Genomic DNA, 26,062 nt, shown 5'->3' with positions numbered 1-26,062 from the left:
ACGCAGATCATGATGTTCGACGCGCAGACGGGCAGCAGCAAGTCTGCAAGGACTTCCGTTCGCACATATCCGTGACGATCAGCCGTCGATCGGATGATCCGAGTAGATAGATCATATGCTGTCTATCATCTTGTATCCAGTTTGGTAGTCAAAGCAAGCAGCAACAGATCCAAACTTTAGAAGAAAATCATAAAATTTATGTTCGGACCGCGCTCGACATATCAACAAATTAACGTAGCGTACAACGAACAGAGATAATAAGCCGTAACCCTGTACCCAAAACGCCAGTCCATAACCCAATTCCGTCCCAACCAAATGGGATGCATGTACAGTATGTACAATCCAGTCCAAAACACCACAAGCAATTTCCCGCAGGTACAGTGCAGTGCTGTACATCGCAGACGTCAACCGCACCAGAAACACGATACTTGAAGCTCATGACAACCGACTCAGCGGACTCGCAACCGCCGGCTTGAACGCTAAACTCTTCCTCCTCGCCGCCTCCAGCCTCGCGCGCAACTTCTCATTCGGCCGCTCCTCGATCCGCCCACTGACCGGGAACAGGCCCTGACGCGTCTGTTTCGGCGGGCACGTCTGCTGCACCAGCTTCGCCCCCTGGGTGAGATAGTACGGCGTGGCGGGCGACATGCCGACCGTGTCAAAGTTGAAGTTGAAATCACAACCGTCCTGAGCTGGGGTGCTCGGACCTCGGAAGGGATCCTGTTCCTCAGGCCCTGATCGATCTCCGGATCCGCGGCTTGGCTTTGGCGTCGTTGGAGTCAACCGGATGAACTCCTGCATGGTGTCCCAGTCCGCGCCGCTGCGGCGTGCGCCGGATGAAGAGCTCGACTCGACCTTGACGCTGCCGTTGACATTGCTCAACGCCCGCGGCTCCATGCTCTTTCTGCGCTTGTGGCCACCCCGTGGGATGATCGATCGATCGACCTCGTAGGGCGACTCGTCGAGCCATTTATTCTCCCGTTCGCAGCTAGATGAAGTCAGCAACCGTTTCTCTACGACTCGATAGATCAAGAGAGAAAAACATACTCAAGAACCCAGCCAACACCCACACACTTCACCAAGCCCGCAGCCTGTCTAACCTTCTCCAGCGTCCTCACTCCACCATCCTTATAGACAACGTGCGTAATGCCAATCTTCTCCTCCTTAAGGTTAGGCTCAGCTCCGTCTACAGGAGACAAGCTGGTCCGCGGGTTCCAAGACCACGACTTGACGCACTTCGCGCCCATCTGGGTCAGCAGCTCGACGAAGATGCCGCTCGCATCTTCTCCCTCGATCGTGTGGACATCTACAAACACCACAGCGCCGCGGAGAACCTGGTCGTCCGCAGCGATGCTTCTCCGTGGAGTCTTCGAAGGAGAAGTAGACCGACTCCTTGGCGTGTAATTCCGCACCGTCTCCTCATCGCTGTCACCATCCAGGGCTACTGAGTCATCCTCTTCCGAGGGGTTGAGCGACAGGGAAGGAGCAGTACAGCTCCTCTGCATGTTCAGCGAACGCAGTCTGGGAGAGGAACGAGTGGCAGAGCTCGAGGAGAGAGACCTGGTTCTCTTTCGAGGCATTTTGAGAGGAGAGACCTGACCCTCGGGTTTCAAAGGCACTTTGGAGACGGTATGGACCTCACGGGGATAAGAGATGTTCTTCACTGGAGTAACCACTGGAAACGGTGTGTTCTCATCCTGGTTCTCCTTATCTTCGTCCGCCCCATCCTCGGCAGGCTGCATAGGCGTGCTTGGGCGGGATTCCTCTGCCGGAGGGGCGTTTTCGTCGCCATAGACGTCCTCGCCCTCGCCTTCGCTTGCTGTCTCGGCCTCTTCATCTTGCACCATATCTTCAACAACCTCCGGCTGGGGCTCTTCCATCTCAGGTTCATCTTCGAAGACAGTGATGCCCTGCTCCTCCTCGACTTCATGAGGTTCCTGTTCTTCCTTGACCTCATGAGCCTCGATAGTGACATCTTCATCGCGAGAAAGGTTCTCTTCGAAGTCAGTCTGCTGATCAGCGGAAACAGGCGACCGCGCCAACCGAGACGACCTCCTTGCGGCATTCGAACGCCTTGTCGTCCTCAACTGGTAAGGTTCCATCGAGTCCCTTACAGAAGAACCACCGGAGCTGCGGCGTGGTCCCGCAAGGGAGAAAACGCCCCTTCGTCGCGGACGTTTTGACTGCGACTTCTCCGGACTGCTGGCCTTCCATTGGCTAAGCTGGTCAGCCAGAGGAGTGAAGCCAAGATCGTTCGAATTCTCCTGTTCGACGGTAGTGGACTCGGTTTCGTCCTGCTCCACCGGCATGGGAGTCTCTGGCCGAAGTATCTCACGAGCCAGCTTCCTTTTGACTGGGCTGTCCTCTATCATCGTCTCATCGTCCGACTCATGGCCGTCCTCACCACGGTACTCACCCTCGGATGGATGAACAGTGGCTACGGCTGGTGGCGATGGAGCCGGGGGAGCAATGCTTCGAACTCTCTCCAGAGGACTCATTGTGCCATCATTGTCCGCAACTTCATACGTGAAGACCGGTCGGGAAGCAGCGGAAGTGACTTGAGCGTCCGCGGACGGCAGAGGCGTAGTCTGTTCGACAGGAATGTCCGCATTCTCCTCATTTTCCGGGTCGACGTGGATCGCGAAGTCCTCTGTAGCGGCGTGATGGAGATCCTCTGCAGGGACGTCCGCAACATCCTCCGTAGAGACATGCTCGTCTGCACGCGGCAGCTGCAATGGTGACTCCACTCGGAAGAGGCTCTGCTCGGGGTTCTCAACGAACTGCCCGGGCCTGTCGACGAAAGGGTCGTCCATAAAGATGTCGTCCTCGACTTCATAAACGGCTTCTTTCTTTTCCTCTACGTCGAAGTCTTCATCATTGATTTCATTCCTCTCTTGCACCTTAAATTCGTGATCATTGGCCTCGCGCTTCTGAGGGGAAGGTGAATCAGTCGAAGCATCACCTCCAAAATTGGTCGTGACATTCTCACCCGCATCTTCAACGTCTGCCTCATCCTTCGATGGCTCAGCTTCACCTCGCTTCACCAGGCCTTTCATCGGGGTAACACTAATCTGCTTCAACGGCGTAAAAAGCCTCTTCGCAGGACTCTTGAGCAACGACGCCTTACCCGGCGTGAACGGCCCGGAAGGTGCCTTCGACGGGGACAACGACTGCGAAAATGAAGAACTGAAGATGCTTCCCTTTTTAGGTGACGACTTCAACGGCGACGTCTGCATGGGCGTGAAGTCCGGCTGCGCAATTGGCTTGCTGGACAGTTCTTTGATAAACAGGGGACCCCTACGAGGAGTCTCCTTGATCGCATCCTTGAACGGCGAGGGCGGCAGCCGTCTAGCCGGACTGGCCATGATAATTGACTCCTTAAAGTCAACCGGTGGCTTCGTGGCCTCGCTGTTAGCATTATTCTGCGCAGAATCCGTAGGCTTCGGCGGGAGAATGGGCGCGGTCGAGCCAGTAAAATTGATCTTCTTGACAGGGGAACTCAAGCCCATATTCTCAGAATCATTGTTCTTTGTCGGCGACCTGACGACCAATTTGACGTCGTTCTTCGCGCCGCTGAGCTCGTCATCCTCCGCATCCTCCTGCGTACAACCAGACTTCGCGACCTGCGTAGCCTTCTTGGGAGACAGTGGCTCTTTCTTCGTTGCCGTCTTCGTCTCTGCTGCGGGTTTGCGACCACGAGTAGATGTAGCGGCAGCCGGCTTACGGACCGGTTTAGCCTTTAGACCAGTCTGGGATGCTGTTGTACTGGTAGTACCCTTCTTTCCAGCAGTCATGGCACCACGGGCAGGCGGGACAGGCAGATTCTCCTTATCAGAATCAGACACGATGTCCTGGAACGTGACCTTCTTCTTCTTCTTGGGCGGGTCTTTGAGGGAGCTCGACTTTGCCAGAGAGGAAGTAGTTGGCGCGGTTGCGGTCGCAGCAGTCCGCGTGCTGGGCTTCCTCTCCGTGCCCGTCTCAGCCGTCGCGGCGGGTGCAGCTTTCGTAACCGTCCTCGGTCTCCCTCTTGTCGGCTTAGTCGCAACGTCAGTCTTAGCCGTTGTTGTCATCTCAGGCGCAGGCTTTGTCCGTGGCCTGCCAACCTTCCTCTTGGGAGCATCCACCGGCGCTACCTGCGCCAATTCGTCGTCGTCAGAATCATCGCTCTCTGCATCAGTGGCTGTATTGTGAGTTTTCGTTCTCGTCGTCGTAGTTGTGGCATTCCTCGATCCCCGACTCGTGGTCGTAGTAGTAGTCCTCGAAGTAACTGACTTCCCCCTGGAAGGCGCAGGCGCGGCAACTTTCTTCGTAGAGGTAGTAAACCCAATTTCATCATCTGTCCCATCGCTGTCGTCCTCCATGTCGACATCTGCCTCAGGATCGACCTTCTTCTCTGCAGGCGCGACCGCCTTCCGGCCGGGCTTTTTCTTCGTCTCATCTGAGGTCGCAGTCGTCTTCGTCTTTGTTGATCCAACTGGTCTCCCTCTGGGCCTGGGTGCAGCAGCAGGTTCAGCGACAGTGGCCGCCAATTTAGTGGTCGCTCCGCGTGTTCTCGTGCTTGTGCGCGTCGCCCGCTTCGGGGACTGGGCTTGAGGGGGGATGGTTGCGGCGCGGGCCATTGTGTTGTTGTGTTGTGTCGTGTCTTGTCTTGTCAATTAAGTGGTTGACTGATTAATTAAACTTGCAATATTTCAAGATCCTGTCGTGGGTCTGGTTGACCGAGGTTGTGCTCGAAATTGCGTATTTCCGGTTGTGTGTATGTAGCGGTGTAAAGGTACTGATCCAATCGTGGAAGATAACCTCAAACAAGTGCGGCACTCATGCTGAGTGTTCCTCGAACTGGAAGACCACACTCAACTCAACTGCTCACGACGCAGCCGATTCTCCGCGGGCTTCGTATCGACGGCACCGGAGAGGTTGGTCAAGTGCAGCAGTGACAGGACTGGCTGGGGTCTGCAGACATGGACAAGCAGAGCGGGCCGGCGCGCGAGCCGGCGTTTGTTGTTCTTGCATGTTGCGGCTGCCGATCATCCGCCGTTGCCCGAGAAACACGGCACGTGATGTCGGGGCCAGGTGCCGACAGGTCACGTGCTTGAATACAGAATATGACAGGAGACATCGTCCAAGAAATTCAAATTCATTTCCATATACACCTCGAACCTTTCCATTCCTAAATGTTGTATTTTGCAGAAGATAGAACAGTGATATCTGAGAAGGAGTATCCAAGAGATGAAATGAAATGAAAGAAAAATAAAAGTTATTCTCCAAGCCAAGTTTCCCAACCCTCCGAAATGAACCCCCAATAAATCAAAAATAGATCAAAAATCAAATCACATCAATGAAAATAGAGCAACAGATACTGTGGCCGCCATGGCCATCAAGCTGGGCGAGATGCTGACCGCCGCGCTATCCAAGACCATCGGCTCGTACGGCGCTGGGGTCGTGCTGTTGACCCTACCGTCCCAGCAGTACTTCCGGAAGCACTGGTTGCAGATGTCCGGGACGGGCGTGCCGGTCCGCTCCCACGACCGGCTCAGCATGGCACAGCCGACACACGCGGGCCACTTGTCGTCACGGGTCGCGTTGCCCATGGTCGCGACCTCGTGTCCGTTCAGGATGATGGCGTCGCGCTCCGCGTTGCTGTAGGTCATCTGGAAGGTGGATGTGTTGGAGTTGGTGACGTAGGGGTAGTTGGGGATGTAGACGACAAGCGGCGCCGGGCCCGTCAGGTTGCGGCTGTCGCAGCCGAAGAAGGTCGGGCGGGTGTTGAGGCCTAAGTTGACGAACGTGTTCTGGTCCGGAACCGCGGGGAAAGCGGTGCCGTTGGCGATGCCTGTGCGGTTCAGGCTACGCTCGTACGTCGCCACCAGGGCGGTTCCGTTGGGCCAGCTGTGCTCCGTGTCGGCGGACGAGTCGACCGCGAAGATGACGTCGAGGGCCCGCTCCGGCTGGATCAGCGGGTGCAGGGGGATGTTCTGCAGGTCCTCGCCTCCGTCGACCATGTCCAGATCCCGCGAGTTGGCGTACGGGGAGGTATTGTTCGAGTAGTGGTAGAAGGGGTTGGGTCTGTAGACCGCGATGTCGTTGTTGTCGTTGCCAACGGCTTCCAGGACCTTGGCGATCTGATCCTTCAAGAAATCGGGAATGCTTGTGGTGTTGAGCTGGACGAGGAACTGGTTGAAGAGCGACGAAGAGGTGCCCATTACGAAACCGGCGTTGTCGAAGCCGCGGACGCAGGTCTCGTTGTCCGGCAGCACTCCGCCGTCGAACCTCGATCCCAGGAACTCGAGCGGAGCGAACCCATAAACCGTCGGGTCGAACGAGCCAAACTCAAACGGGTTGAATTCGTAGACCGTCGAGTTGCTTCCGACGAGCAGCTCACCAGGGTTTCGCCCATCTGCAACCAGAATTGGCATTGGCATGTTTCCATTCTGGAAATCCGATGTCAGAGAAATTGACGACCAGGTGTAGCTTGGACCGCCATTGGTCGCGTTGATCAACTGGTAGGACAGAGCACGACCCCTAAAAAGAAATTCATCAGTACTATACTGAACAGACGATGGGTCAAAAAGGGTACCAGTAATCCGTAATAGAGGTCGGGTAGCCGGCGTCGGCCTTGGACGACACCGCGTCCGAGATATCCTTGTAGTAGGTGGCCGAATCCAGGATCTGGAGACCACCCTCATCGGGGCCCTCCAAGATGGAGTTTCCAAACTCCCAGACCGACCCCTTCTGCTCCGTCTGCAGCGCCGCAATGGTGGTGAAGTTGTTGATATAGATGGAACCGACCAGCCAACCACCGCCGCTGAGACCGGCCAGGTACGTGGCCGACTGCAGCAGTCCACCCAGATGGCCCGGGGCGGTCGAGTTCTCCGTACGACTGTCAAAGGCCTTGATCGCGCCCGCGCCGTTCATCAGAGCCCGGTAGCCACCTCCCGACACGGCGATACCGATATTGGGCAAAGCGGTCGCATTGTGGGCGACGGAGTTGATGTACGAGACGGCGTCATAGTTGTCCACCGTGACATGTCCGAAGAAATCCTTCATCGCCTGGATGGTGTTGTTCCTGCGCTTCTCCAGCCATGACTTTTCGCTCGGGGAGAGCGTCTCTGCACTGCGGATTCTGGGGCGTTCCGCCGGACACTTGACTTCGGCGGGCGCATATCCGTCGGGGGCGTTAGGGAGCGCGCGTATCACGAGGTCAAAGAACAGATTATCCGCTTTCGACCACTGGGGAGCGGCCGCGACGCCTGGAACACGAGAGTCAGTCCGTTGTCGCATGGACGGGGGCAATGGGAAGGGGAACCCTAGGGATCCAGGATCACCCCCGGAGCGATCCCGCCTTACCGGAAAGCTCTGCCGCGAGGGCAAACGCGCCAGCGGCGGCAGCGACAAATTTCATCTCGCGTGAACTGGCGCAGACCACCCGCGACGTGTATATCGAAGACGGAGGGAAGAGGGGAAGAGGAGAGGAAGATCACATAGGGGGTAACGGTGGCACGGGAAGCGTCGCATGTTTTATATAGAAGCTCAGCCCAACTGCAAGGACGGTGTTACGATCATCATCCAGCGGGGCCTGCGGAAGCGGGCGGACAGCCCAGCCATGGTGCATCTCCAGCGTTCCCCTTGCTGGTCGGCACGCTCCGGCTGGTCCGAGGATCTGGCACTGCCTCTTTTTTTGACGTCTTTTTCTTTTCTGGCCAGCCACGTCAATTGATGGTATTTTTATCCCCCGGCTTCAGAAAATTATTCATTTTAATGTTCTCATGAATATCCTCCCCCACTCCAACGTCAGCAAGGTTACCCGGCGCCGGGAGACCGCACGAGCCAAGGCCCCGGCGACTAGCCTCCTAGCCTGGGCTATTAGTACCAGGGGACATAATTTGATGCACCACAGCCCCAGCCCTCCCCCACGAGCAGCTGGACATGAACAATCTTATTGATCGGTCTTGTGTGTTTGACTTTCTATACACTTTGCAGTACTGCAGAGTCGCATGCGGCTGTGCGGCATCCGGAGAGCATACGCATAAATGTATTATTGTATCATAGATTTTTATGCCCCACCGCCTGAGGCAATGGCGCGCTCGGCTTGACATCATAGCTTGAAGCCCTGCAATGCTAGAGGACAGTGCACTCCAGCCTACTGTTATCGGGTTACCTAGGCACCGTTTGTACGTACAATAGGGCTTGACAGATGCCTTGGCGCTGATACTTGCAGTTAGGTTCCAAGACAAGGGAAACGTGGAGCGCAGAGACCAGCCTTCGCAACGACTCGGAGGATATCGTCCACGCATGGTACAGAATGTTTGAACGTTTTTTCCCATTATTCTGATCTAGTTACTATTCCACGCTTCGTAATCGATGGTCATTTCTGTAATGTTAGGTACTTGGATATTGTCCCATATTTCCTGCTTTCCACGTTGAGAATGAGCCTTCCTCTTGAGCCAAAAAATGGCGACACATATTATCCTCTCTCCATCTCTCAGAATGATGCATCTGGTTGACCCGTAATCTGTTTGTATTCATGAAACATTAATTGCGTGCGAATATAAATCGTTCAGTCTGCTGAGTCAATAATCGCACCATTCAAACAAATCTTAACTCCTTCAGTGCCGAACTCCCAGAACTACACATTCTGCTCTTACAAGATACCTAACTGCGTCTCTACCTCTGCCTTTCAGATGTTGCCACAAATAGACGGGTATATGATACATACCTGCAATTATTTGGAAAGTACTCGAACGGTGACGGTTCCACAGCGACTGACCGATCATAGCCCATGTTCTCGATGTCTCTTCCGCAGCAAGAACAGCAGACAACAGCGAACCGGAGTGTCGTATAATGATGGGTAAACACTGTGGATCAGACTCCTCAAACATCTGGCGTTCATAATGTAGGATCCCACAAGAAAAGAATCTGAGCTCTTCATTCTTATGGCATTTTAGGATTGTCTTGCGCTCCGCGTCCCAATGACTCCATTTGCCAATTGACTGCCAATATGCTTCGGGAAGTTCCTTAGAGTGTCCCTTTATGAACTCTTCTCGGCGCCGTGCATCCTCATGTGTCTCGTCAAAATGAATCGCTGTCGCTACTCCATGAATGGACCGCCTCCAGCTCAACGGGTGAAAATAGCACATGCACCTATCAAAATGAGTCCTTAGCTCCAGTTTTCTTCCAACAACAGTTATACGCTTTTCAATTTTGAGATCCTCTTGTTCATCGATATACCTCAAACCCAGATTATGGGCAACCCGAAGCAGCTCAACATGCTCCACATTTTCTTCAGCACGGGATCGGAATACACCTCTATTTTCACAAACCTCCCGAATACCGTCATAAATAGAGCCTTCACGCTTTATGACCCTAGGACGACACGGAGAGTCAATGCATCGCGCTTCTGCATGCTAACTTGCCAGAATGAGGATATCCCTGCAACATATCCATTTGACAACGCAACAATGTCGTCAAAATCAAAAGAGAAATTGCCTGGAAGTATTTGAGCCAAGGCATATTTACAGAAATTACTGATAGAAATGCCACTTGGCGATAACAATGATCTGCAAGAATGGCCGACAGAGTATAAAGGCAGGGAAATGCGCCGCGTCCCGGAAACAAGAAGACAGGTGGCAGTCAATATGGCGTGGAAAGCGATATAAGATGCAGTCTGAAAGATGGTGTTTGTAGCCACTTCTTCGTCATCCTCCTCCTCATAATCTGTGGGATCGGCTCCTAGCCTTGATTGAATGTAATGTCCACCCGCCTCTTCGATATCCTTCCAGAATTGCTCTTCATCTGCAGCTTGAGCTAATAGTTTTGCAAAGACGGACTGCAATAAGGCGACGGCCATGTCTTGTCCATTGACCGTTGACTCGGTCCAGCCATATTCCTGGATAGCGGAGCTATATCGTGTCATCCAATTGTGATGGAAGAGGTCGCGAAGAAATGTTTTAGTGCATTCCGTCTCAGATTCTTCACAACAGGGTTGGGGTGCATATATTGAGCCAAATTCAGTCAGTAAGACGATCAAAGCACCTGCGACCTCTCCCACAGTCTGTATTGCTCGAGATCTGATAGGGAATTTGAGATAGACTAGGAAGGATGGGCTCAGAAACAATCTCGTGAACTTGATTGGTATGTATGTGAAGCAGTCTATTGGTTCATCGCTCTTTGCTTCCACCTCTAGTGTCGACAGTTCGACATTTCCCTTCTCGATAGTCCACTTGCCGTAGTCACTGAAATCTGCGGGCCTGGTCTTGAATGCAAATCTCAATTTTGAATTCCCGTCATGGCCATTCAGCAGCTCCCCGTCAATAGAAACCGACGTAGCTTCTGGGTTCAGCCAGAGAAATGCGGTGACCAGCAAAATACCACCAGTACAGCCAGATAAAGTTATGGAACCAACAGAATCATCACCCAGAAGTTCGAACAACTGGAGTAATGCATCTGCGAGCGACCAGGAAGTCAACCCCATATACAGGTTATCCGCATCAAGCGACCGCTCATGCACTTCGATTGCCAAACGGTACATGATGTCAATCGGGGCCAGATCCTCACAGTGACCGGAGAAGACTTTTATAAGCTCACAGAGCTGAGAGGACGCCACGACTGGAAACTTATCCAGTATTTCGGACAGCTCCATCATCTCAAATGCTAAATCCGCAACCTCTGAATCCGTGAAGCAGGGCTTCCAAGCGCACACAAAGAGAAAGAAGGCAAGTAAAGGGTCTGAGTTTTGGATCATCTCTATGAAAGGGCTGTCGTTGAGACCGATCGTGAGGTTGAGATTATCCCATCTAACTGAGTCCCTTCTGTTTAGGGCGAGGATGGCCCTACGCTTCAGCGCAGGAGACACTTGCAGTCGGCGCCCCAGAGCCTGTGCGGCCAGGATAGCCTGAGGCTGCACATTGTCAAAGGAGGCGACTTCTATCAGTCTTCGAAGATCAGACGCGGTTCTGAACGTTGTCTTCCTGGTGTCCTGGCGTTCGGAAGGCGACATGGTGAGGTGGAGATTGAACCGCTGGCTCCTAGGAGCTGGATTAGGTAGTAACCGAGAAGCACAAAGTAATGGTTGATAGTCGATGACCGAGTCACACAGTGCTCACTAGTCTAGTCTGCAGTGATCTGTAAATTACCACGTAGCAGTGGCAGAGGTGAAAGAAGGGTGAAAACCACAAGCTCAACTTCCAGGGTTGTGTGAAGCTCTGCGACGTTGCTCGTCTGCGGCGAGGAAGTCACGTCGTCTCGGGAGGGCTCCCTCGTTCCCGTGACTGTCCTCCTACATGCGGGGCTTGACCAGCTGGTAATGAAGCATCTACTTACGTATACTTGGACGGGCTGCAGTCAGAAAGGCCTCTGCCTGATTGCTACCTAGATGCCTAGTTGGTAATCGTCTTGGGGCATTGAGACGTCGTCTCGAAGCTTGGAGCCCTGTTTCCTCTGAGCAGTTCATGCTCTTTTTGAGCAGCTTGGAAGAAGGTGAGAGGTCATGTATTTGAAAACGCCTCATAACAAAAGTTCCAGTTTAATTGCATTTCTATCTATCTTAATTTTATTCTATGACTGACTTTGACACTTCAGCAACGACAGAGTCTTAATCAAGCGTTTAACCTGCAAGTGAGATAGACCACTACCTGACAAGCGTTCTCTGATTCAACATATTTTGCAGTTACAAGAATAATCTGTTCACAACGCTTATGGTCACAGTATCATGAAAAGGCAGACATGAATGACAGAAAAACCTAACCATTCTCGAAAACCTGGACGATGAAACCCCACTTCTCCGCTACTTTGATGATCAAAGTGACCAGATCTGGGAACAACGAGCCGCATATTTCTTCCCTGAATGTGACATCGTTGATAGACAAGTGGGCAACTAGACATGGCGTAGTCTAGAGAACACATGCATAAGGCTGGGTTAATTGCAGCTCAAAAGCAGCATATTTAAACTCAATGTCTCTTCCACTTGAATGCTCTAGAACAGGTAGCACTAAATTGCATTATAAAGGACAAATCATGTATCAAGAAGGATTGGCACCTGAGACTATGGAAACCCAAACAGATGGAAGCTCTCTCATTCAAAAAGGTTACAGTTCTCTTATTCCTGTTTGTACAGATATGCCCTAACTAAAAACAGACCCTGCTTGACCCAGAGTTCCCCTTCGTAAAGAAACAATTTTATCCCATACCGGCCAATCCATTTGTGAATCAATGTGCTCCAGCTTTGCAGGATAATCAGAGCCTAACTATGAAACAAAGAGCAACTTCCAAGCCACTGCTTTGGGAGGCGGCTCACACATTTCTGGTCTAATCAATTGGCCTGAATTACTTGGATCTCCAGGATTTGGTGGTATTCCGTCACTTTTCAGTCCTACTTTTCTCCGCGCCCTGGAACTCAGAGATGGGTACAAAGCACAGTTATTAAATCTAAAGCAAATTCCATGCTCATTGGAAGAATCTTCCACAAGCAGATTATTATTGGAGCTATTGCTTAGGAAGTCCATACACCCATGAATATCAATACAGGATTGTTGCAGATCGTTATATTGTCTGTCCGGCGTCTTTTGAAGCATTCAAATCTTCCAGAAATTGATGATTTTCCCACTTGCTAAAGCCCTGGGATGGTAGACTCAATTGATCACAAATATTCTAAAAGTGTTGCTGGGTACTGCTTTATTGTCAAGAATTGCTTTGTCACAGGAGGCCTAAAACTCTAGGCTAAACTCGTCGAGGTTTATCTTGAGAGACAGGAAACAAGTAATATAATTTGCTTTCTAGGTCTGATTCTGAACTGGGAGTTCAAAATGAGTGAATGTTACTAGATTCTTTAGACAACTGTATAGACTTAATTAATAGACAAGTTGACCACAGAGTTCTAATTCCATGGTTAAGTGTCTTATATACATAATAAGTTCTATCTGAAAATATCTATCTGATGGATTGTAGTGATCTCTCTGGATTGTGGTGATGCATATAGATTATAGTAATTCTGATAGGTCACAGTGATCCAGATAAATTATGGTGATCCAGTTATGTGATGCCTTCCCCTTCTTCTTCGCCCCTGAGTATCTGTAGGCTGTGCTGTACCATGCCTTTAGTTGGATAACAATTCAGGACAGGCAATATTTTAGGTTTTCTTGAAAGGCATACAGTGAAAATGAAGTTTACCATATCCACTGCCATATTGATTTTATTCAAATTTTTCTGGCTTTGCTTTTTTCCAGATAGCTCTATTAGATGTTCCTTCAGTTTCATGTGCATACAAACATCTGATCATAATGCCATTCTGGGTTGTCTCCTCAGGTAAATCATTTGACTCTTAAAATTGCTTTCAGTTACACACACAAAGAGGTCAAAAGAGAAGATTCACAATTCTTACCCAAAAGCACACCATGTAGCATCTTTACCCAGGCAATAGCATCAATGCCTCATTCTTTGACAGCGCATGCGGTGACGCAACACAAGATGTGATTATTCGTATCCAGCCTCGGGATATAGCACACTACAAAGAGAGAACGCAATTATACTCCATATGTAATAATTGATTCAATTAAGCTAAAATCTTATAACTTAATGTCGGATATCGCGAACCTCGTAATCCGAAGGTATGACGAAGAAAGCTCTGATTATTCGAATCTACGTAGGTAACTAGCTGACTATTTGTCTTTTGGGATTAGGTGTCAAGACCTTCCGAATATGGCTATATAGAGCAAACACGAAAAATATGATATATAGATGCAATATAAAGAGGTATTGCAAGGGTTATAATAGACGACCACGGGTATAGGCAGTATGATCCCTTTATTGCAGGGATTATAGCCTTCAAAGAGTCCGGATCGGCGTGTGCTGACTAGGTTGATAGGCTTCTTGTCATACTGCTAGGTTATAGCGGTAATATTCGGCTGACACTTAACTATACCTAATCTATGCAGGTTTAAATTAGGTTAAAGTAATATATTTGAACCTGCAAAAATTACAAGTCTATTCAGTATGATAATATTATAGAGATTGAAAGCAATATTGCAAATATTAGGGTTTTAGTGGATTCGTATGGGAAAATAATGTGGGTTTGGCAATTTAATTGCTATGTGACGGCGCGGCGTGGACTACTAACAACTGATACAGTAGAATCGAGTCAGATAGGCAGTGAGGGAGGCGGCAGGAGTTCGCCTATCTGACTCGATTCTACTGTATCAGTTATTAGTAGTCCACGCCGCGCCGTCACATAAGAAGGTTATCACTATAAGGGGGATTGCCGTAGCAAGGCCAGGCTGTACCTTTCACTTTTTATCAATAGGCTATTGCAGAAACCCAAACGCTGAATGGTGTGACATGCCAAGAACCGATGACGCATCCTATCCACTGTGGGTTATAATAAACAAAACCACCGCATAGCAATACCTGGGTGGATAGCCATTACTCTTTTTGTTAAAGGAATATACGAAAAATACTTCCAAATGCAAGCCGTCCGCCTTCATCCTGCTCCCGCCTCTGGAGCAGCTCCATATTCCATAACAAACAAACCCAGCCCCTCCATCCGCACTCAAACTCGACAGCAACATTCCCATCCCCAAACCAACAAAACCAGGAGAGATCCTGATTCGAGTCAAGGCAACATCCGTCACCCGCGATGCATTAAACTGGCCTGAAACGTATGTCCATGAATACGTCATTCCTGGTCACGATCTCTCTGCGTGGTCGAGGTCTTCGGCAGTGGTTCGCGATTCAAACCCGGAGACGAAGTGCTCGGCAGTGCGCATCCTGACCGCGGGTCAACATGGGCGGAATATTCGATTTTAAAGGAAGGAGAGATTGCATTGAAACCGAAAAGGTTCTCCTGGGAGGAGGCGGCGGCGGCTGTTCCGATCTCTGCGTTGACTGCGTATCAGGCATTGTTTGAGCATGGCGGCTTGATTATTCCTGATCAAGAGATAACTCATTGAAAAGAAGCAACTTCGGTCGGCGCAACAAAGCGGGTGTTGATTTCAGGCGCTGCCGGTGGAGTTGGGATGTATCTCGTTCAGCTCGCGGCACTTATTCCAGATGTGCATGTTGTAGCTGCTACCAGCTCAAACAGTCGAAATGAAGCGTTTCTGAAGGATCTCGGAGCTGATGACATGGTGGAATATACGCATTTGCCTGAGAAAGGGAACTACGACATCATTATTGATACTGTCGGAGGGGAAGTCTTGGCTGGATGTTGGGCGACAGTATCAGAGAAAGGCACTCTAGTGTCTGTGGACTCGTCTAGTTTCAATTTCGTTAGTGAGCATACCAGGTGCGGTTTGCGGAAGAATAAGAAATGCGTCAAAGCTTTGTTCTTTATCTACAGTCTAGCGGACACATACTGCACCAGCTGGAAAAAATTCGCGGATATGGGACTTCTGAGGCCATTTGTTGCTGCGACCTATCCGCTGGCTGAGGCGGAGAAGGCATACGAACATGCCAACGGAAGGTTTACCGAACACGGAAAGGTTGTTTTGACAGTTTAAGAGAAGACAATATGTTGGAAGCTTCGTGGTGCTTCCATTCTTTGTCTCGCTGCCTGTTTGCCGTGCTTTGTAAGAATACATACTATGTCAAGTTAGGCTTTTTGCCTAACTGTACAAAGACTTCGACATTGTATCAATCATAACCTACACAGAGATGTATACCCAGACCGAGTGTTTGATCAAGGCCAAACACCAACCCTAACGCCAATGGCGAAAAGGGAAGAAGAAAATGGTACAATTTCACGCATATGATTAGGTTTACGTGACCCAGGGCTTTCACCCAAGCTATATTCTCCAGGTGAATAGTGTTCGTATTGCAGAGACCAAGAAAGGATTCTTACTGCCTTACTGAATGAGGTCTATGGGCCATATCAAGAATGGATCCGTTGTTGTTGTTGTTGAAAACAGAGACTCCTTTCCCAAGTGGAAAATATGCTCTTGCAGTTGCAAAATACATGCCAAGCAATTCCGCGACCGCGTAGGAGGGAGAGAGGACCTCGTGTTTGAATTATTCATCCATTCCGGCATCTGCAACGCAGATAAGCTCAGGGCGGGTATGAGGCCGCATGAAAGACCGGCAAGAAGTGAGGGCCAGATAGGTTGATGTAGGGATCTAGATGCCAGTATCGCAGAAGAAACCAGGGATCAATTTCAGTAAGGTATAATCTGTTTCTATTATCACGTCAGTATGCTGCTGCTCAATGCGATAGATTAGCATTTCATCTTTAGACTAGGGCAGCAGAAATGGTGAAGCGCTTCTTGGAGCCGAGAATGGCGTAGGCATTCCTCGAGCGACCTCAGGTCCCGCCAGGGTAGCTAGTGGAATATCGTGACATTGGCAATGGACCTCTTCCTTTCCAACGCAGACATACAACATTTTCACCGCTTTCCAGCCACGTGGGATGGGAAAAGGACAATTGTCCTGCTGCCGATATCAGAGCGTTCATCGACCGTACAGATCTTACACCTGTACTACACTTTCTGCAAGTATTTGCAGGGAAATATGTCCTGAGAGGGTCTCTGAGCTTTCAAGACGACGAAAATTTCCGCAGCTTCATGTTCTCTGGACCGTGGATGGTATTTTCCGAGAAATCAAAAGGCATTCGATTATTCCACTCTAGTTATGCGGACGATCTTGAGGCGAAACAGGACAACTGTCGAGTTCCCAATCTGCTATCAGCTTCACTAAAGATCCAAAATGTTAGACCATCTAAACAAAAACAGTGTCCTAAGACAGATTTAGCCAGACAACCAACCCGCGCAAGAAATGCGAGCTGAGACGACATGGGGTCTGATAACCGGCCAAAATTCCCAACTACTGGTTGGATCCTTGTCAAGAAACAAAAACTGCAGGCGGACTCCTTTCTAGCATGACCTGCTCAGCCAGGGACAATGCCACAATGACCACAGGGGAATTGAAAGAGATGGACACAAAGACGCGTCATGTTGAGATTATTGTGCGGTTGGAACATACAGTAGCTCGGCTAAGAGCACAGCTGTACAGAGACTAGACAACATGTCAACCGTGTGTACACAAGTGCACAAAGGTGACGAATGCATGACAGTCACCAGCCAGCAACACCAACATGTAAGAAGAAAAAGAAAACACAAGATAGGAGGGTCTGTTGGACGTGTCAAGCCCAAGCGCTTCTCCATACAATAGACAACTCAAGAGGTATGGAGCATGGCCTATCCTCTTCTGCATCACAGGGCATCGGCTCAATGGAGAAAAGTCTGCACGGGCCCAAGTCTCAGGCAAAGTTCTTCACTGGACTTACTAGCAGCCTAGCCACCGGACATGCAGCCTCAAGCACGAGAGCTCCGGATAATTATTTGTGGCTGGTCGCAGATCTGATAAATATCTACTCCGTACTCGTCATCGGGGACATTGTCGGCACGGTTGTCGTGGGGGTCCATATTTCTTCTGCAGAGGGCATTGTTAGCTTGAAACGGATGGAAAGTATCCCCGCAAATAGATTGCGATAATCCTATCTGCAGGACGTAGCGGTCTGTTGACCGATGTTGACCGAGTGGACGGGCTCTCAGATTGGCGCGAGTGGCTACATGCGATGTCGAGCCTTTATTGCCACAGATATGCTTCTAGATGTTTTCGAAATTGCAGCTTATCACACATTAGCTTTTTGGGGCACATAGAGACAATCGGGTACATCTAGTCTGTGTGAACTGGCCGCTGCGTGTCCAATAGTAGAGTTAGATATACTCCATACTATATGGCAGCCGAGGCACTCCAGCTTCATTATTAGCGATGCAAAAGGCGAAAAAATAAGGACATCCCTTGGCTTCGTTAGTGGACAATCATACGAACAAGAGCAATGGTGCCTTATAGTATCGTTGTAGGCGTTGAAGTAAACTGAATAGCCGTGCTATTACAAGCCGACCAGGCGGTGAGACGGAACTCCTTTCCAATAATGCGGCCATCAAAATGATACGGCCCGCTAAACGGCCGGGGAACCCCCGGGACTGGAACCCCCAAGACATCAAGTTGTCCACAGGAACACAATTAATGGATACACGCGATCTCTCCGCAATCCACTCAGACAACACAACATCCAAATTGTGTACACTGTAGCTGTGATACACTCGGAAGTGTCGCAGGTGAATTGTAACCATCAATAGTAAATGCGACGAGCGCGTGGGATGCTACTCCGCGCCACGTCAGTTGGCCGTCCAGAGAAAGAGCGGAGCGCGGACCATCGCCCCTTATAACATCTCTGTCAGGTCATGCGGGCACTGACGACCCACAGGAGCTGCGTTCGCACGGCATTCCTGCACGGACCACAGCCTGAAGGGGATCTTGCCTGGAACCTGGGGATCTGTGTACATAGGCAGCGCGCTAATCTGTGGAGCGAAATTTCCCTTTCCCGGTCGCTCGCGTTCGGTCGAGGCCAGATCTTGCGGCGCAGCGAGTATGCGGCCGGACCCACTAGCATGGCGGACCGCAGAAAAGAAGCTTGTTGAGCTGTGCAGGGGAAGAGCCAGAATTGAGTTATCGGAGATAGGAGCTCTGATCAGGACGAGTGAATGGAAGCGAGGAGCGCGCAGAGATCATCCAGTGCGGGCAATTCGTCGTCGTCTCAGGACGGCAGCGTTAATGCTTGATAGAGGGGCCGATAGACTGGGTCCTCTGGCCGGGGCTAGTGTTAACCCGGAAATTCCGAGACGGGTAACTAGCAGGTCGGGCGGCAAGGTGCGCCTCGCAGGGCCGAGAACAGCGCCAGGGCGATAACGCCGACAGGACGTATGTACAACAGAGGCCGATCAGAAAGAATCTGATGGTCACACGGGGGGTCGCAAGGGGAGCCGTCGTCGACTCGTTCCTCGGTACATGAAGCTGGCTCTCCGTTTGGGGAAGCGCATGCTGTAGTCGCCTCCCATTTGCGAAGAGCTAGGCTGTTCCAGTGTGCGAACACATTCGAAGTTTCGAGAGTATGGCGTGTTGGCCCGAATCTTCTCCGATTTTCTCTGAAATCATAGCCTATGCGATCGTAGCCTACACAGGAATAGCTAGGTTGTGATGGACAGATGTGGTGTTGCAGATGAGGCCCGAGAGGGGTGCATATCTCCGGGGAGGAACTTGATAGAAAGACAGCGGTGCCCGATAGCCTGGGACTCCCTTGATGCTAAGCCAGGGGTTGCGATCCTGTCACGTTGAGGGGAGGGAGCAGGCCGGCGGCCCGGCGGGGATGGGGTCGAATGGGGTCGAGAGATTCTCAGCGGTGCTTCTAAGAATAATAATACTCGTGATCATTTGATGCATGGTGGTTGAAAACGGTGGACCCTCTTTCGACGATCTTCCAGGACCCACACGTGACCGCACATGACCTGCACATGACCCGCGGCGCCGGTCGAAGCTTCCAAGGATTCCGTTCCAGAAAAGTCCAGATCGTGAGCTGTGCAGGTCACGACGCTGTTCTCCAGCAGCTCCGGCATGACCCATCTCAAATCCGCACTCCCGCGCCCAGGCATGTCGGATTGCCCGATCGAGAAAGCCGGGCCTCCGCCTGCTTCCCTCAGATTCCCATTCCCCAAGCTCTCCCCCACTGCCAGCGCCCTCGTGTCTTGGGGCCTGACGGCCTTGCGCTGTGGCGAGTTATGCGGGCTTGTTTCTTGTCCAGACGGCCATTCTGGGCCTCTGTTGACGCATCATCGATGAGATCAATGAACGATCTGCTCTGTCAGTTGAGAGAGACATACAGGCCTTCTCGGCTTTAGAATCCAGGCATTGATGATGTGTCTACTGCGGTCGATTACTTTGTCATCCCAGGAATGGTGAATTTTTCCATCGCGATGCCGGCCTGGCTGTTGGCCCAAGACCCGGGGGGCGTGGGCGGACGGACGACGCAAGCGTCATGTCGGAGCGCATCCGCCATGATGCACCGCGCATCGGGTCTGGACTCCAGGCCTGTCGTCGACGGTGCACGCCGTCGAGGTCGGCTTGCTTTTTGCCGGTTCTGGACTATTCTTCAGTTTCTTCTGTCCACATGAGCTCTCCCCCCCCCCTTGATGGTTCCACCGTAGCAGGTTATAAAAGGACTCTTGATGCTGCGTCCCTTCCAGTGAATTGAACATCCCAGCAGTCATCGTGTGTCCTCCGTGATCCGTGAAGTCCTCCTAGGCGGCTGTCTCCCAGTGACCCAGCTCTCCCATACCTCTCTTCCTTCTGTTTCTAGCGACTTCCCGATTTGGTGAGAGTAGTAACCAGGTGTCCAGTAGTAGACTCATCCCCGCTCTTGCTTGCCCTCTATAAACCTCGCGCTCCTCTTTCTCTCTTCCTCTCCTACCTTTTCTTCACACACATAACTCTCTCACACGCGACTCCCACATAACAATGTCTGCTGCACCCTTCTCGATCGAGCAAAGCAACCTCCAGCCTCCCATGGCCGCCCGTGGCCCCCGCAGCCCTCCTGCTGAGGAGAAGGCTTCCAACGATCTTGTTTACCTTGGCACCAAGAGACGCCTGCCCGAGTTCATCCTCACGGACAAGGTTGTCCTGGTATCTGGTGCCGCACGGGGTCTTGGTCTAACCCAGGCAGAGGCTCTGCTGGAGGCAGGCGCAACGGTCTACGCCCTTGACCGTCTTGAGGAACCGGTACTTATTTTCCCGTCCAACCGTGTTGTTTCGAAGGGCATTGGCTGACCCTTTTCTGCAGTCTGAGGACTTCTACCGCGTGCAGAAGCGCGCCACTGAGGAGCTGGGCACCATGCTGCACTACCGTCGTATTGACGTGCGTGACACGGAGCTGCTCAACAATGTCATCGAGGAGATCGCCAACGCTGAAGGCCGTCTGGATGGCCTCGTGGCAGCCGCGGGTATCCAACAGGAGACGCCTGCGCTCGAGTACTCTGCCAAGGATGCCAACATGATGTTCGAGGTCAACATCACTGGCGTGTTCATGACAGCTCAGGCGGTTGCCAAGCAGATGATCCGGTTCGGTAACGGTGGAAGCATTGTCATGATCGCTAGCATGAGTGGCACGATTGCGAACAAGGTACGTTAGTTGTATCACCCGGGGTTCTGGGGGTGTTGCCCGTGGATGAGTGCGGCCTATCTTTCCCCATGTTTCTTCCCCCGCCTACAACCCCACATGCTTATATAAGCACACGCTGACTCGTGCAGGGTCTCATTTGTTCCGCGTACAACGCCTCCAAGGCTGGTGTCCTCCAACTCGCGCGCAACCTAGCCGCCGAGTGGGGTGCGTATGGCATCCGCGTCAACACTATCTCCCCTGGCTACATCGTGACCAAGATGGTCGAGAACCTGTTCGTCCAGTACCCCGAGCGTCGCGACGAGTGGCCCAAGCAGAACATGCTTGGCCGTCTCTCCAAGCCCGAGGAGTACCGCGGGGCCGCCGTTTTCCTGATCAGCGATGCCAGCAGCTTCATGACTGGCAGCGATCTCCGCATTGACGGTGGCCACGCCGCGTGGTAGACATTTTTCTTTCCTCCAGCTGCTTATCTCATGATGATCATTGGGCTTTGTTTATTTCGGGTGGCGTTATCTGTTTCCTAAGCAGGCGTGTTCTCATGATTCAGTTTCGGGTCTATGGTCTGTTGCCATCTATGGTCTGGGTTCTGGGTCGCTTCGTGACGTCTCGTTCTGCCTTTTGTTCGTTCATCTTCGATGTGGATATGTTTCAATGGTACAAGGCCGCAATCCATTCCTATTATTGGTAGTGGTAGTCATAATGAAACCATACCTCATACGGAGTGTACATACATATGTCATGGCCAGGAATGTTATTCGCTAGAGCCTCTTCTCGTCTGACCACCATGGGGTACGATCATCGAACATGATCGAAGCGTTAGAGCAAGCCTAGCCATAGAGTTATTTCTGCACATCACCTGTAAGGTCTGAATCTGCCGCTCGGATGCCGACCGAACCACCGGGAAAGTCACGGGCCCACACTAGCCGGTGGCTTGGGCACGACCCAAGAACCGCCGGTCCAGTGTCTGAGAACTTTCCCGGCACAGGCCGAAACCTATGACGGCTGATGTTGGAACGGTGGCCTAACCGGCTTTTCCAAGGTTGACCTGCCTAGGTAGGTGCCGGACTCAGGCCAGGCTACCTACCTGCTTACCGTACGTAGTTCCTACAGGGTATTATGGAATTTAGGTATCTAAGCGCGGTCTTCTCCGTCTGTCTCCTTCTCTTCAGGTTAGGTAGGTATATAAGTGAGTCACGCGCGCTGCCCTGCGCGGGGGTAGGCCTACGTGTACTACGTACATTACATTACATACCTCAGTTAGGTACATTCTCCACTAGAACTGTACCTGGTTCTGAGGTACATACTGTACTATTGCCTGCCTGAGCAGTTTAGATACCTCTTAGGTAATGCATCTGGATGATTCAGGAAATGTCCTGCCCAACCTGTCTGTCTATCTATCTATCCACCCGGGACTGAGTAAGATAAGGTAAGGTGGGCCTTGCAGTGTCTTGTGAGGTTGAGGTTGTTTTGGGTTGCGATATCCATCAAGTAGGTAGGTTGGTGTATACTTTTTACCTCACTCTTGGACTTGATTTAGTCTTATCTACCTAGGTAGGTGGGCTTATCCATGCCTTCATGTACTGTACATAAATCGAGACGAGAGGCTGAGTTCAAGATTTTACATACATACGTATCTTACCTAGGTACCTAGGTACGTACAGTGCATGGACTGTTGTTCTACGTACCTATCTTATATCCTATGTCATATGTGTCATGGTCCATGGTACGGTGTCTCCGGGAGGGTGTCGATTTTACTTATGGGGAGTCGAATTCTGACGAGGTATGGGTCGCTATCTGAGAGGCAGACCTTGGCAATGACCAAGGGAGATGCATAGATGCCGTCTCTCAAAGTTATAGAAATTATATCTGGCCTTTCTTTTTACTGTACAGTACAACAGAAGCAATGCACAATTCAGATAGTCATCAATGAGAAAAAATACTAATGTACAAGCACGTTTATGTTCATGAATAATGCATGCATACATGGATGGTAAACCACGTTGAGTTTTTTTATCATTATCGTCGCTACTCCCCACGATAATGCCAGACCCGTTTCTGCTCCGCGACCCACCACTTGCCTACCTCCACCGCATTCTCGAGCCAGTTAGCAGCATCCTGACCGTACTTCTGGAGGACGCGCGGCTGCAGCTCTTCGAGTCTCCAGGCTTCGAGGGGCTGCTTCTCCGCTGGGTCCTCCATCAGGTGGGTGAACCGGTACTGGAATCCCTCCTTCAACGGCAGGATAAGGCGGAAGGGAACCTCAGCCGATGCAACCGAGAGTATGGTGCCGCCAGCGTTGATGATGCCCATATTCCAGACCTGGCGGCCCTTGTGACTGCTCCGGAACGGGCGCAGGAGGGACTGGCCCTGGTACTCGTGGATGAGGGCTGAGGCGATGCCGGCATCGTGGTCGTTCAGGGAGTGGGTCTGCACGAGTAGATCGAGGATCGTGGGGACGATCGAGAGGGAGGTCACGTTGGCGGAGATGTCGATCCGGGGAAGTCTGGGGTGGCGGAAGACGAGAGGCACGCGGAAGTTGCTGATGTGTCCGTTCTCGAAGGTCCCCGTGACTTTGGTGTCTTCGGCGAAGGCTTGGCCGCTACTGTCCATTAGCAGGTGCACATGATAAGACAGCAATGAAAATACTGAAGGAAACCTACTGGTCGCCGACTATGACCACGAGGGTGGAATCTGCGATCTTCGCCTCATCGAGTAATCCGAGAATCTCTCCCAGCCACTCATCGTCGTAACGGACTGTGTTGAGGTAGTCATTCATAGGCCGGTGATTGATGCCCAACGGACCGCGACGACCCATGTATTGCTCCCTGTAAAAGGACTGCGGCACATTCCAGGGATGATGAGTGGTGCTGGTAATGTGCGAGAGGAACAGACGTGTCCTGTTTTGCGCGGCGTTGAAGATGAAGTCGCGCAGATATGGCTTGACTTCGGATTCTGCATAGCTGTAGATGGTCAGCACTCGCACATGACTCGTAGAGGCGGCACATGTCGACAGGAGAGATAAGGTGAGGGGTGGATGTCTGAATGAGAGATAACCTACCCAAAGTAGTTTATTTCCTTAGTCTTCGGGGGGTAATATTTCGAGAACGGGCTCTCGAGTATCTCCTTCACAATGCTTTCGTTGAATCCCATCTTCTTATTCAGCTTCCACTGGCGATCGTACGTGTCTGTGATAGATTGCATAAAGACCGAATTCCAAGGCCGCTCCTGGAAGTCTTCCAGGCTGTTTCCTTCATCGTTTGACGAATTGTTCTTGGCTTGGTTGAACAGCCGGAAGATATGAGGCAAGCAGGGTTGATAGATATCATATTCGACTTCGTCAAGAAGATCCACGGGTAAGGGATTGACGCCGCAGTGACTGCCTAAAAGGCTTTTGAAAGTCAAACTGCTGCCTGTAACAGCACCCTTGACATTTATGCCACCCATTCCTGGGGCTGAATGATCCTGCCAGTTTACATCGCTGAAATTGTTGGGTTCTCCTTTGCTGTTCAAGGCATATTCACCAGTGACCATCTGTGCGACAGGGGTCAGTCGGGACATCTTATCAACGGCCCTATTGCGTTGTTTTCCTTCCTCGTGGGACTCGACGATTGCATCGTACAGAGCGGTTGAAGCTTGCATTGGGAAAACTTCTTTCCGTCCACTTTCCATCGTCACCATTACAATATGATTGATCTCGATGGAATTTTCCTGGAAAGCTTGACGCAAAGGCTCTAAGATATCAAGGTCGAGATTTGATATCTTGAGAGGATCAAAGATTGGACTGTAGGACCGATAAGCTCCTGGTGTGTCAGGACACTTGGATGACACCTCATGTTGAGTCTTCCAGCGCTGGAAACCGGGCGGAATGTCTTCAGGAAGCCAAGATGGGCGTTTCGGAGCATCATCAGGCTTAAGGAGTTTGCCTGGGCTCCAGCCGGGGTAATCACCCTGTGGGATCTCCCAATTCTCTTCGGAAATCAGATCCTGCAAGGGAAAAGGCACCTGGGTCTCGTGGCATTCTTTTGACGATATATGGACAGCATGCAAGAGTGTAAGAGGGAGTGCTTCCGAAAGATGGTCATAAGGAACGGATGGCCGAGTAGCCTCGAGGACGATGAGAGATATTGCAATGGCGATTGCTGGAAGCGCCCAACGCAAATTCAAATAACTCCAACAGGTGCCTTCATATTCAAATTCAGCATATGGAAACGGACTCTCTTGCGCTTTTCTGTCCTTAAAAAGGCCATTGTGGATGACCTCGAACCCGGAACCGACAAGCGAATGTAAATAGGGACTCAGCAACCACGAGACAGCGAGTATGACCGCGCCAGCAAGACACACGGTCCATATTCCACTCATGAGCAACTTCATCGCCGCCGGATCTCGCAGAAAACTGTCCGAAGCTCTCCATTCCACCTCAGATCCCGTCTGGAGAAAGAACCCGAATTGAATCGCGGAGGCACCGAAGGTAACCAAACTGTGCCAGGGTCAGAAAACAGTCAACCTGACGGGAAGGGGAACAGGTGACTCACGCCAACCCGCCGCCCAGAACGCATCCTAGCAGCTGGCACGGGCTGTTTGGAGTCCGCAGCAGCAGTCTTCCAACGCAGATGACCAGAAGATCGACAAGGAACAAGGTGGGGAGATAGATGATGAGATAGAGAGCCTGCAACGAGGAGAGATGCTGCAGAATGTGCAGGACCTTGGCTGAGAGGCCACTCACCACAAGAAGGGAAAAGAGAAAGGGAAGGGATGGGAGGTAGGATGTGGGATGCATCATGAAGGTTCTCAGGGCAGAAACGAGAGGAGAGTGATCATCATGGCCAGACCATGGCATACTTGGGAGAGAGTGTGGACATGTCGGAGAACCGACATGTGTCAAGAGACGAAGGAGAGAAGTGAAAGGATGCTGTTTCCGCAGCTCACAACATGGAGTTAAAGAAAGGGAAAGATCTCGGTGTTTCTCAGCATGGCCCTGAGAAGCACCGCGTGGAGACAGGCCATGACCGCACGACAGCAAAACATGATCCAGATCCCTCCATGACGCTGGACTGTGGGGACTGGCCA

The 26,062-nt window shown here is 51.3% G+C and overlaps 8 protein-coding genes across 8 annotated transcripts; 3 read left to right on the top strand and 5 right to left on the bottom strand.

Annotated features, from left to right (window-relative positions):
- Positions 1 to 435: 435 nt before the first annotated feature.
- Positions 436 to 4,619, bottom strand: VTN00DRAFT_861 (uncharacterized protein; the record flags this gene model as incomplete). Its single annotated transcript, XM_069435479.1, has 2 exons — positions 436 to 988; positions 1,048 to 4,619. The coding sequence occupies 2 exons, from the start codon at positions 4,617 to 4,619 to the stop codon at positions 436 to 438; spliced, it is 4,125 nt and encodes a 1,374-aa protein (XP_069291568.1).
- Positions 4,620 to 5,330: 711 nt separating this feature from the next.
- On the bottom strand, positions 5,331 to 7,402 carry VTN00DRAFT_860 (uncharacterized protein; the record flags this gene model as incomplete). Its single annotated transcript, XM_069435471.1, has 3 exons — positions 5,331 to 6,522; positions 6,578 to 7,250; positions 7,348 to 7,402. 3 exons carry the CDS (start codon positions 7,400 to 7,402, stop codon positions 5,331 to 5,333), a joined length of 1,920 nt encoding a protein of 639 aa, XP_069291567.1.
- Positions 7,403 to 9,355: 1,953 nt separating this feature from the next.
- Positions 9,356 to 10,996, bottom strand: VTN00DRAFT_859 (uncharacterized protein; the record flags this gene model as incomplete). The annotated part of the gene is made up of 1 exon (XM_069435459.1): positions 9,356 to 10,996. One exon carries the CDS (start codon positions 10,994 to 10,996, stop codon positions 9,356 to 9,358), a length of 1,641 nt encoding a protein of 546 aa, XP_069291566.1.
- A 3,777-nt stretch (positions 10,997 to 14,773) lies between these two features.
- On the top strand, positions 14,774 to 15,488 carry VTN00DRAFT_858 (uncharacterized protein; the record flags this gene model as incomplete). The annotated part of the gene is made up of 3 exons (XM_069435448.1): positions 14,774 to 14,885; positions 14,944 to 15,274; positions 15,329 to 15,488. 3 exons carry the CDS (start codon positions 14,774 to 14,776, stop codon positions 15,486 to 15,488), a joined length of 603 nt encoding a protein of 200 aa, XP_069291565.1.
- A 1,677-nt stretch (positions 15,489 to 17,165) lies between these two features.
- Positions 17,166 to 17,474, top strand: VTN00DRAFT_857 (uncharacterized protein; the record flags this gene model as incomplete). The annotated part of the gene is made up of 1 exon (XM_069435438.1): positions 17,166 to 17,474. The coding sequence occupies one exon, from the start codon at positions 17,166 to 17,168 to the stop codon at positions 17,472 to 17,474; it is 309 nt and encodes a 102-aa protein (XP_069291564.1).
- Positions 17,475 to 19,253: 1,779 nt separating this feature from the next.
- Positions 19,254 to 19,879, bottom strand: VTN00DRAFT_856 (uncharacterized protein; the record flags this gene model as incomplete). The annotated part of the gene is made up of 2 exons (XM_069435427.1): positions 19,254 to 19,641; positions 19,761 to 19,879. 2 exons carry the CDS (start codon positions 19,877 to 19,879, stop codon positions 19,254 to 19,256), a joined length of 507 nt encoding a protein of 168 aa, XP_069291563.1.
- Positions 19,880 to 20,337: 458 nt separating this feature from the next.
- On the top strand, positions 20,338 to 21,438 carry VTN00DRAFT_855 (uncharacterized protein; the record flags this gene model as incomplete). Its single annotated transcript, XM_069435416.1, has 3 exons — positions 20,338 to 20,598; positions 20,660 to 20,998; positions 21,127 to 21,438. 3 exons carry the CDS (start codon positions 20,338 to 20,340, stop codon positions 21,436 to 21,438), a joined length of 912 nt encoding a protein of 303 aa, XP_069291562.1.
- A 1,582-nt stretch (positions 21,439 to 23,020) lies between these two features.
- On the bottom strand, positions 23,021 to 25,775 carry VTN00DRAFT_854 (uncharacterized protein; the record flags this gene model as incomplete). Its single annotated transcript, XM_069435405.1, has 4 exons — positions 23,021 to 23,594; positions 23,656 to 23,955; positions 24,054 to 25,472; positions 25,528 to 25,775. 4 exons carry the CDS (start codon positions 25,773 to 25,775, stop codon positions 23,021 to 23,023), a joined length of 2,541 nt encoding a protein of 846 aa, XP_069291561.1.
- Positions 25,776 to 26,062: the final 287 nt, after the last annotated feature.

This window comes from Thermoascus crustaceus, assembly GCF_041956765.1.
Source record: "Thermoascus crustaceus strain CBS 181.67 unplaced genomic scaffold VTN00scaffold_1, whole genome shotgun sequence".
Taxonomy (NCBI): Eukaryota; Fungi; Ascomycota; class Eurotiomycetes; order Eurotiales; family Thermoascaceae; genus Thermoascus; species Thermoascus crustaceus.
This window is presented reverse-complemented; position numbering and strand designations above follow the sequence as displayed.